Source organism: Monopterus albus, unplaced genomic scaffold (assembly GCF_001952655.1).
Source record: "Monopterus albus unplaced genomic scaffold, M_albus_1.0 scaffold133.1, whole genome shotgun sequence".
NCBI lineage: Eukaryota > Metazoa > Chordata > Actinopteri > Synbranchiformes > Synbranchidae > Monopterus > Monopterus albus.
The window spans coordinates 1,636,513-1,648,324 of NW_018128013.1; the positions used below are offsets into that span (position 1 = coordinate 1,636,513).

The 11,812-nt window shown below is 39.3% G+C and overlaps 1 protein-coding gene across 2 annotated transcripts in view; it reads left to right on the plus strand.

Annotated features, from left to right (window-relative positions):
- Nucleotides 1–11,812, plus strand: part of pappa2 (pappalysin 2) — a 108,469-nt gene that overhangs the window by 37,544 nt on the left and 59,113 nt on the right. The window contains exons 10-11 of one of the 2 annotated variants that reach the window (XM_020613382.1): nt 3,616–3,798; nt 7,404–7,707. In XM_020613382.1, coding sequence (XP_020469038.1) covers nt 3,616–3,798; nt 7,404–7,707 — 487 coding nt within the window. The remainder of the gene's footprint in view (nt 1–3,615; nt 3,799–7,403; nt 7,708–11,812) is intronic. The other variant, XM_020613383.1, reaches the window with a different exon arrangement.

Here is an 11,812-nt window from a genome sequence, read left to right on the forward strand (position 1 = left end):
CTATGTAATATTTCTACTTGTGTGATGTAGAAGATAATTATCAAAGTATGTAATTATGTAAAAATGTTAACAGTCTGTAATATTTTTTAGTATATCACTAGCGTGGTGTAGAACAAAATTATCCATGTAGTAATACTGCTTGCAATCCAATGCTGGTAAGATGATGTTATGGGGTAGGACTAGATAAGTCTAACTTCTTCCTACTCCGTTCAAGCATGTACTAGGTATAAGCAAATTGATAATGCATTTGTGGATATGTGTGAAATTATGTGTGTTGACATATTGACTGTCTTTACATGTTTGAAAGAATAAATCAAATCAAATCAAATATTTATTTGTTTGATTTAAATGTGAAAATTGTTATCCTTCCTTATTATAGCTCATTATTATAATGCATACAGAACTTGGCTCATAAACATGCATTAATCAATATGCAACACACCTAAATGTATCACAACATCTGCAACGACTCAATCGTTAAGAGACATTGTTGGCCTTCTATGGACTGAAACACCACCGAGGGGGATAAATATCTCTGGCTCAACACCAGTCAGTCAGAACTGATGAAGCCTCTTGGATGAGAAGTGAAACGTCTTCGATCTAGAAATCTAAGTCCAATTGATTTTTTCTAAGGTTTTTTTCAGTTTACTATGGCCTGGATTACTGAGAATTTGCACAGACATCACAACATCCTGTGATTTTTTTTTGATGATATAAGAATGCTAAGAGTTATCCATATACTTGAACATCCACTAGAAATTTTAAAGGTGCACTAATACATTCATTTTTAGCCACTTGGGAACAGGAAAAATACATTAACATGTTATCATTATGAAGGTAAACATGTCAGCAAACAGTTGCATTTTAAACAAAATGACATTGACTTCCTATTGAAGTTGTGTTTGTACCTTGAAATGAGATTAATGAGAATGGGTAGTGGGCATGAAAACCAAAACAAAAGCATGCAAGAGTGCAAGTACCTCTGCCAAAGCACAACATTCGCTCACGCTAATGGGTCTCTTGTGAAAAATGAGATCCAGAACAACACAAAATGTGTCCTAAAATCATGTTTTGTTCAGGAATGGTAACACTGTGCATCTTACCTGAACATGTCAGGGTTCTATCTTCATTATAGGCTAAGTTATGGCAGAAATTATGCATTAAATGTGGTTTTCAATGTTTAATTTAAATGGCCGTGAGATCCAGAATCTATATCATATCTGGATGAAATTTGGTCTGATGACAGACATTGTCACCCTACATGTGTGTCAAATTTCAAATGATTTTGGTAAATTTTGACGGAGATATGATTTTTTTTTATTATGCCCCATGTTGAAAATGGGTATTTGTGTGTGTGTGTGTGTGTGTGTGTGTGTGTGTGTTTGACCTTTTTCAGCAAAAATCTAATCACTTATAGGGTTGGTTTCTGCCAGTGTATGTCCCAAGTATGCTGATGATCCATCCAACCATTTGTCCATAATCCTGCACAGACACACACACACACACACACACACGGAATCAAAAACATACATTATCCTCCTTGGTAGAGGTAATAGCTCAAAACAGACTAAAGCACTTTGTGGACCTACATGAGGGCACAAAGCTGGGTGGGTTTGTCAATGCGAGCAGCACTCTTCAGCGAGCAGCACCGTTCACGTACACTTAGTCATTTGAGTCATTCTTAGTATAAAAATACAATTAGCGCCGCTTTAAATAGCACATGTGTGATATTCATGGGCATTTGGTATGTCAGCTGCACCAAGAAAGGGATGTTTTCTGAATTTACAAGCATGAATTTCATAAGAAGATTTGCTCAACAATAGATTAATTGAATAAGTTGGGTATCTTACCAGACTCACTAGCCCACATTATTGTGCAGCCATAAGACATGGCAGAAATGCCAGATCCTGTGTCACTGCTGTGTTGGCTCACATATTACTCAACCTTTATGCATGTAATGTGACCTGAAAGGGAGTCTGCTGTGTAAACACGCCACAGAAATTTCAACCAGAATTCTTTCAAAATAGAGTGATAAATCAAGTAAACAGTTAAAACACACATAACATAAACATAGAACTCAGTTCAAGTGTTGTGGGTTTTTGTGTGTGCGTTTTACTATGGGTTTCATGAACTTGTTCTGTTCAAGACAGAATATTGTATTTTCTTTCATTTCCACAGTGTCCCTGTTGACGCGTCTATGTGTTTTTTGTAAACAATGCACCTCTAAAGTGTAAATGAACACACAAGTGAACACATGCTCAGAATATGAGGCTCATGCAAGACCGTATAATGCTACACATTTGATGCAGACATGATGTAACATTTCAGTAACTGTCAGGAACTTAAGAAATGGAAACAGCCTACAGAATTTACAGTTTATAGTCTTGGTTTATTTATATGCCTGTTTAGAGGCCAGTCCCCACACATTTTTGTCTTTCTAACAGTGTGGTTAATCTTCCCCACATGTTTAATCATAGTGGGTGTGAATATGTAACACCTCACTGACATGCGTTTTATTTGACTTTCAGCTGGGACTCCGTTAATAACCCTACTGTAATGGGATTCCATTGGGCTAATTACTAACACTGTAATGACTAATTTTGCCTTGTGTAATGTTGCTGCTACTGTGTTTTTGAATGTAGACCATGCTCTAAATAAGGGGTCCTGACTCATAACTTTCTCAGTTGGAAAATGTGAGCCCCTTCCTTACTAAAGAGAATGAGCTTGCTGCTCAGATTGTTTTGGGGATTCTGATCACACTGCAGTGGTGGATATGATGTTATTAATTCTGAGTTTCATCCTGTAAATATTGTGAATAATTTGATATGTGTGTGGCATATGCTGACATGATTGATTGGCTCCACATGTGAAATGTGTAAGTAGACTTTCTTGATCACATTTGAATATTATCAGATCAAAAGAAGGAGTCGAAATGTCATATTTCCATTTAATACATTGCCTATTTTGGGAGCATGTATTCAGTGTGTGGCAGTTCTTTGTTCCTGAAAAGAAATACTTGAAATTTGTTATTTCACCTACTACTAGACAGAAGTGGACTACATGTAATACAAATATAATTTTGAGATAAAATATTTTTTAGGACAAACCCTCAGTCTGCTTCTTCAGGACTGTGTTGGAGTGTTTTGATCAGATCTGATTCATAGTGGCTTTGCCCCAGCAACATACACAACCATCCACAGCTGGCATAATATACAAAGTTTGCTAAATGTTGGTAGGTGCACAAAACACATGGCTTTACTGCTTTCTGAGTCTCACTATTTTAAACCAGCAAGAACAGACAAAAACAACAAACAAATCATTCCTTTGAAATTACCTAAATTGTCCTAACTTTGCCTGAACAATGCGTCATGTCATAAATGTATGTACTGTGTCAAATTCAATGAAATGTACTGGACATTAGATAGATAGCAAGTCTGAGTTATTCTTGAGTCCTTGTCCACATCTGAGACAAAGATTAATTATTGATTGTGACACATGCTCACACAGAGCTTCTGTCTGTCGGTTTTCCAGCATGGCAGCATGCTTCTGTTGTCCTTACACAAATTCCCACATGCATTAAAACATGTATGTTTGTATGATGTTGCTAAATCCCAGGCCCACCTGATGTGGAGCAGCCTTGTGATCCCAGTCTCCAGGCATGGAGTCCTGAGCTCAGCCTTTATGACACTAATGTGACATCACCATGTCCCGACACAGAGGGCTGCACCCTCATACTGAGGTTCCTTCACCCCACTGTCCCACATGCGCTCACCATCTGGGTGACCTACATTTCTTCAAGTAAGTCTCACTCTATATCATTTATTGTAATGTTTCTAAAACAGTAGTATAAGCCCTCTTTTCTTTTCTCTAAAAACACTAGAGGGTAAAGTTCTGCCCTAACAACCAATTGTATTCCCTCAGTTTTAGTATGTCAGTTATGTGAAGGAGTAATAACTACTGTGGGTTATAGAAGAAGCAGTGGTTCTATATGCAAAGCTGACAACTGAAACTGAAAAGGAGGGGCAACTTTAAAATTTATCACTTCAGTTATATAACCCTAACAAGTTACTAAGCAATGTGTATACAGCAAGTGGTGCACATTCTCTGCACTCAATGTAACCAGTGCCTCAAAGTGAAAAAATCTAAAGATGATGATTTATAGACAGAGCTGAGTCAGCTAAATGATCAGAAAACTCCTGAATAAAAGCAGAGTTGGACTTTGTAGGTCTGTAGGTTAAAACTCTAAGTAAACTTTACAAAGGGATGGCATCAAAAAATAAAACTTTGTGTTTTTCTATCAGCACAGGTCAGCCTACTTTAATCAAGCCGACGCGGGTGGGCACGAGTTGATTTCTGTTTCCGTCTTTTCCTAGTAGCAGGGGGTAATTGTGACTCGGGCTCAGCCGCCCCTGCTTCTGCCCAGGGCTGAGTGAGGCTGAGCTATGCCTTCAACAGAGCCGGCTCATTAAGACATGTGATCGACTGAAATGTTGTACCAAGGAAAGTCCTCATGCATTCAGCATTTACTTGAAAATGGTGTCTCTCACTCGATCTTAAAATAGCACATAGCACAAAGAGTTTTATACTGCAAGCTAGTAACACCACACTGACACCATGAGTTATGTGTCACTTCTCAGTGGTTAGGACCACCCCCACGTGATCAAGATGCAGAAGATGCTGTGGAAACACAACCATGTTGACTTGGGACCAGCTCAGCAGGACTCTGCTATGCAGTATGCCAGGGCTGGCTCTTTGCTGGTGGAAAAACACCATTTGTTCTTTAGGCTCTGGGAAAGTTTTACAAATTTAAAAGCTTCATGGTTTTAAAATTCAAAACACAACGCCTGATAACTGACCTGCTTTGCAGTATGAGGTGTCCTGTCAGCAGTTTTACATACATCTTTTATGACTGTGGTCTATGGAGAAAATGCTTTTTGGGCCACAGGGAGGTTTTTTGTTACAGTGCGATGAGTGGACACTGGGGAAAATTTGTTGAGCTGAGTGGCGTGCCCCATATCCAACTTGCTAATAATACATCCATGGTGATGACTCATGTTCACCCCCTGGCAATCATAATAGCACCTAATAAATAATGCAAGTACTCTTACAGTCAATCTTTACCTTGCATAATGGCTGCAGCTGGAAACACAAGATATACTGTATATAGAGAGAGATGTTTTAATCACAGTCTAATTCTGAATGAGATTTGGTGACTTCAACTGGATATATCAAAATGGTACAATAATGTTCAAGTTTCCTAACAAACCATAGATGTAGTGCTGCCAGAATGCACCGAAACAACATTCTGCCACTTTTTTTTTAAAAAAGAGGAAAAAGAAGATTATCTATAGCTATAACATTCACACCGTGACAAATGGCTACTACTTATCTCTCCCAAGGGTGGGGGTTATGTTTTTGCTAGCATTTGTTGTTAACAGCATAACTCAAAAAGTCATGAAAGGATTTGGCAAAATTTTTATTGAGCGGTAGAGTGTGGGCCACAGAACAGTGGATTAGATTTTGATGTTTATCTGTATTATAATTTGGATAAAGGAATATTTTAAATGATTATTCACTATTGTGAGTACTGCAAAGGCTGCTCAACTGTATGTGAGCCCCCTTGTGACCAAAGTGCATGGCTGCACTGCTGAGCACTCCGAGCACAAACAGAGACAAATTCCTGGGTTAATGGCAGCTGCCCATTCTTTGTCAATGGAAACCGAGTACTGTCACTCAGTACACCCCGCTGTGTGAGACAAGGACTGAAGGAGCCCAGCAGGGCAACAGCCCACAGCTGGGAAAGGAGCCACTCTATGCAGCGACAAATGGGCGAGAGCCAGATGGCAGAGATTTTGAGCCAGGCTCAAAGATGTTGTCATTTTCATCCTAGGCCTGGTATTATGCCACTTTATTAAGTTTTGACACTTTCTTCAGGCAACAAAGTAACCACTTAGATTGAGAATATATGGTCAGTCTATCCAAGCAATGCCAGTTTAGAATTTGTCCTGACATTTTCTGAGGTGTGAGTGCTTGTTGTTTGACCAAGCTAGTTCTATTAGCAGGCAACTACATCTTGTTCAGGGCACATTAGTCTGTCGGGGAGGGAGCTCGTGTTCCAGCTGCACATTATAGCTGCATTTCTACTGTCAGAATCTAATAAGTGCTACACTGCCTGCTTCCCTTTACTGTCAACTGGCATAACCTGAGGCGTTGACACGGACCATCCTACTTTGCTTCACTGTATTTTATTCTGTGTCTGTCTCGAGGGGCTGCTGTTCTCCAATAGTGGAGACTGTATGAGCAGTTTATCAAACAGCTGTTGAACAAACAGAACACAAGCTTGTAGAATCGTGACATCTTCAGCGGTTTGCCTGTGGTCCACTCACTGAAGTCTCAGTTTTACCACTAAACCAACAGGTCTTTCATGTCTACTGTTTATCTTGAGTGCTTGCTCAAGAGGGATTTGTTGGATTTCCCCTGTAAAGTTAGATCTTACTATGCCCTTGTTGTTGTGAATTGGCACTATAGCCTATTGAACTGAATAATCTTCAAACTTATAATGATATCAGCATCATTTCAGATGCCAGAAGTAGGTTTTCATGATCAAGCAATCATATGAGAACCAAACTATCATGAGAAAATTGTTTTAATGGCATTATGGGGAAACTGACATGCTCTTGGTGGAGGTTGCGTTCTCTGAGTGCTGTCTAGTTCATATTATTCTGCCACACCAGAGAATAAAGTCAGTGTAACATTTGATTGTGTGGTCCATTACAGTTGCCACGATAAAAAAACTGTTTACATGGCCCTCGAAACAAGCCATAATTTAACTGTGCGCAGGCATGCTCACACCATAGGTGCACTCCGGTACTTCATCAAATAGCACTACACTGCTAACAAAGTAATAGTAATTTCTTTTTCAAATATAACCAGAGGCAGCTAGCTCAGCTTTAGCACAGCTATTTTCATTTGACAGAGTAACACTCCCTAAGCTGTCAGTGTCACATTGCACAGGGGGTGGATTTATGTCGCATATCCAATTTCATGGTTCATCATGTAATGTCACAACTGGCATGGTTTCAACATAGCTTGCTGTTGAGGTGGGAGATTCAAAATTTTAAGTAATTAAATAACCTCCACTAATTTAGAATTTAGTCATTTTACAGCACAGGAGGACCTTCGCCATCACCTTATTCCATCTCAAAGCTTTGTTGTTTTCCATCATATCAGCTCTTTAAACTAAGCGATTCAAATGGCGAAGTTCCCAAGAGCAAATAGACAACATTTAAAGTATCCCACGTCTGCCAGCAGGCCTAGGCAGGTGAAAATAATAAAACAGCTGTCAGAAAGAACAGATTAATTAAGTAAGATTTACCCTCTCTGTCTCTATTGTCCTTTTTCAGACAATCCAGCCATTGATAACATAGAGTTAATAACAGATACCGGGAAAAGCATTAACCTCGGACCCCAGCATGTCTTCTGTGACATGCCCCTCACCTTGCGCCTTGACACTCACAATGCTGCTATCGCCTCTGTAAAACTCTGCACCTTCGATGAGAAGATGGAAATTGATGCAGTCATGTTGTCTTCAGGACCCAGTAGCCCTCTGTGCTCTGGCTGCCAACCTCTGCTGTACCGAATTCAGCGGCAGCCACCCTTCACCAGCAGATCCCCACCACCTCAGATCCAACAGACATTCACAGACAGGTAAATGCTAAATGTTGTGTTTGTACAGCTATATTGTTCATTCATTATGTGAACTGGGGCACTGGGTAACAAGTTTGTAATTGCTGTTAGTGTACCAACCTGAAGAGTTTTTCTACCCAAACCACCGTAAAGTGTTAGGGTTTAGTCCCCCTCACCGGGAGGATGAAGGAGTACTAAGGTAGGACTCAAGATTGCTGACCCAGGTGCTAGTGAAAAAAGTGATTTAATGGGAAAAACAATGTAGTACAGAGTCCATAATACATACAACAAGGGAAGGGCAGTGATGGCTAAGGAGACCAGGATGACCAGGGGGTAGACAGGCTAACGGCAGAAACCAGGAGAGGATGAGGATGAGGACGGATGGGTGAAAAATAAGAGGGTGGCGAACGACCAAAGAAAACAACAGCACAGGAACTGTCAGCGTGGCCTTCTATAAACGTATAACACAAAACAACATAACCAACGTACAAAATGCGTTCCACAGCACAGGAACTGTCAGCGTGGCCTTCTATAAACGTATAACACAAAACAACATAACCAACGTACAAAATGCGTTCCACAGCACAGGCACTGTCAGCGTGGAAAACAGATTGACACACAATACATACCACAAAGATAGGGCTGTAACAGAGTATGCAAGTTAGGTAAGTTAAGTAATGCTCCAGTGACGACGGAGCGTCTGCCAGAGGTATAAATAAGGAGGAAACCATTACTTGCCTAACCTTCAACTTTACCCTAACCTTAAACTACATTGTGACTCTAAATTTTATTTTGACCCTGTTTAAAAATGAAGGTAAATAAAATCTTTGTGAAAGAAAATAATATGGACAACTCTTACTGTACTTACTAATACTTTTTGTGGGAGGGGGGCCTTAAAAATACAGCTTTTTATTTTTAGTAAATGAAAATGACATTTAAACTGGGATACATAATGCACAAAGTGACAAAGCTAGGGCCTCTAATTTTTATGTAAACAGTACTGGTGACGTTGTCCATAGGGAGTGAAGGGTTTCATTTATACTGAGGTGGTGCTGGAGTCTCAGGCACAAAGTCATCCTATGCACACACTGAGGCTGTTGTTGATGTTGTTGTTTCCAGGTCACTGCTGGAATTAAATATGACACCAGTGGCAATTTCCTCCTCTAATGGTCACTGATACTTTGAGGTCTAGTGGGTCCAGGGACGCCTCAATAAACATGAGCTATATTGATATCAATGACGACATATTCTGCATTTTAGCTATAGATCAATAAAAGTTAAAGCAAAGCACATAAAAAAATGTACAAACGACTGAGCTACATACAAGCTGGTAACACTTTATTTTACATGTCTGTTAATTCCAGTTTATTTCCAAATAATTCAACTGCATCCAAACATCCACATTAGTATTCAGTTTGAGCATAGACAGGACAGAAATGGATTCATCTGTGGTGTTTGTGTCATCTGCTGCTGTTAGCTAGTGTTAGCTAACAAACCGAGAGCTGAGATCAGGGTGCTGTCGGTCTGTTTCTCTCATAGAGAGGAGCTCTAGGTCCACTACGACTTACAGTAGCTGCAGTCAGCTAAGGTTATCCATTCTAAATGGCCACAGTCAGTAAAGTGAGATCTAAATGATTTAAGCAACTTTTTAGCCAAACAAAACAAAAATCTATGCAGGTAAATACAGCACATATCTCCCAAAATAGCGCCCCCATCCCAACATTCAACATGGTAGGATGTACCTTTACATTCTCTATAGAGTGCTGTAGTAGTGAGTCCAGGGGTGTATCAAGCTTTTTAAAAGTTTGGGGGATGAGGTTTGTCTGGGGTGGGGGTATCTGATTAAGACTGAAGCTGAACGCAACTAAATGTGTTTTACACACCTCTCTTATTTATCACATATAGAGTTTACCTACCTCTAAATAGAGTTTATGCACCAAATTCAACCAGGATATTCAATATTTTGCTTGCTATCATTATCAGCACAATGCAGTTATAGCTTAGTGTTTCTGAATTACACTGCATTATCTACATTTTATGTCCAACCCTGATCAACACTGTAAGAGCCATTTATGCCACTCACTCATATTGTTACAATTTACCCACCTCTTTTTTCAGCACATCTCTGACTCTTAAGTTGAAGAAATAAATTCTCTGTATTAAGTTATTCTGAAGAAAATAAAGGTCAGCTACAAATTGAAACTCTTGTGTAATATGATTTTAAATATTTTTATTTAAATAAACTGATGAAGTTTAATGTTTAAAGCATTGTTTACAGTTGGTTACAACTGCACAGAAAATGTTGGATATTGCCAACATGACATGAAAACCAAGTGGCCTGAACATTTAACATTGGATATATGAACATTTAAACTTTCACTCAGTTCAATTAAAAGACCAAAAATGCTCTTTCTGTTTTCCTTACAAGAGACAAACTGATTAAAAATCATTTTTCTGTTCACCCTATACAGCTTGTCTTTCAGTACATGGCACATAGCAACACTGTTGAGGTGGGTTTGGGTCACGGTGCTGTGTAGCCATGTTTTCAGCCTCCAGAGGCTGCTGAAACTCTTTTCTGACTCTGCTAATGACATAGGCACAAATAGGAGGAGACAAGCAACTGTTTCAACTTGGTTTTCTGCTTCTTAATGCTGCGTGGCAAAAAAAGACAGTGGTAAGTGGTAGCTAGGTCAGACAGGACTGTGAGACTGCTTAAAAAATAGCCTACTTTTAGCTAGCATCATACAGCTCCCTATCTAACTTTGTTAACAACATAATACTAGCTGCTGAGGTGGTGAACAGGGTACATGATGGATATTAAGTATTTATCAGCAGATATTCCATTGTGACATCGAGTTTGGCTTCACTAATTTACTGTGATGGAGTGTTCTTCACATTTACTGCCTCACCTTCAGAATGCTCCATAACATTTGTTTCTCTACACCGTCTCCTTAGCTGTCTCCAGTTGTCCTGAATGCTAGCATAGTGAATTGTGTTTGCCTCTTCACCTGCTTCCTGGTGGATTTGCTGTGATTGCCTGTAAGATCTGTCACTCAGACTAACTTGACCTATGTGCTTGTGTGTGTGTTGCCTCCTGTGTGCGTGGTTGGGGTTGTTCATTCTCTATCATTTTTTATACATTGGCTATTTAGTTTGTTATGTCTTGCCAAAAAGTGTGGGGGATGAAATGTGTTTTTAGAAAAAGTGTGGGTGTTACATCCCCCACATCCCCTACGGCTGCAACGCACATAAGTGAGTCCTAAAACCGGTAACTGAGTTAGCATTTTGCCCATCCAGTTCCCTCACCCTGAAGTCAATTGCTTTTTGAACAGGTTTTGTTTAGACACCTGAAATAAAATCTGGTTTACAGACAGTACATTATCACATTTTATTCTCCTATATAAAATACATCAGTAAATGTCCCATTCATGATTTTTTATGTTTTTATGTGTCTTAAAAAGGCAGTTGCTAACAAGTGGCTAAATGAGACCATAGAGGTTGTCTGGGATTTTACATGTCATCACAGAGACATATCTAAGCACTACTTTAATCTCAATTGTAGATCCAGATCCTCCTTCACAAGACATTATTCTCCATTCTCCAATGGTTCTTTAGTGAGCAATGACTTAACTTAAAATGACACAAATCATATCCATATTCATAAAGTTGTGAGTGTATGTGCCCTTGGATATGTTAATTCACAGATATCGTCTCTTAATAGTTCAAGTTCAAAGTGTTTATTTGTCATATGCACAGTTAGGAAACATGTTTCCCTGTACAATGAAATTCTTACTTTGCCGTCCACATGAATGCCACAAAATACAAATGAAATATAAAGTAGATAAATAAGTAACACAAAATCTAAGGCACTTTAAGCAGCAACAAATGCAGCAATATAATAAAAGAATATAACATGAAAATGTATGCTGCATTGGAGCAGCATGTGCAGCAATCAACAGTCATTGTGCAATTATGCATGTGCAAACTGAGAATGTAAACAGTACAGGTCGTCAGTACATCACGTATTTCCTGGTAATAAACTCCTCAGCTGTTTAGGAGTCTGATGGCAGAGGGAAAGAAAGAGTTTTTCAGTCTAGTGGTCCTGCATTTCACACTTCTGAACCTC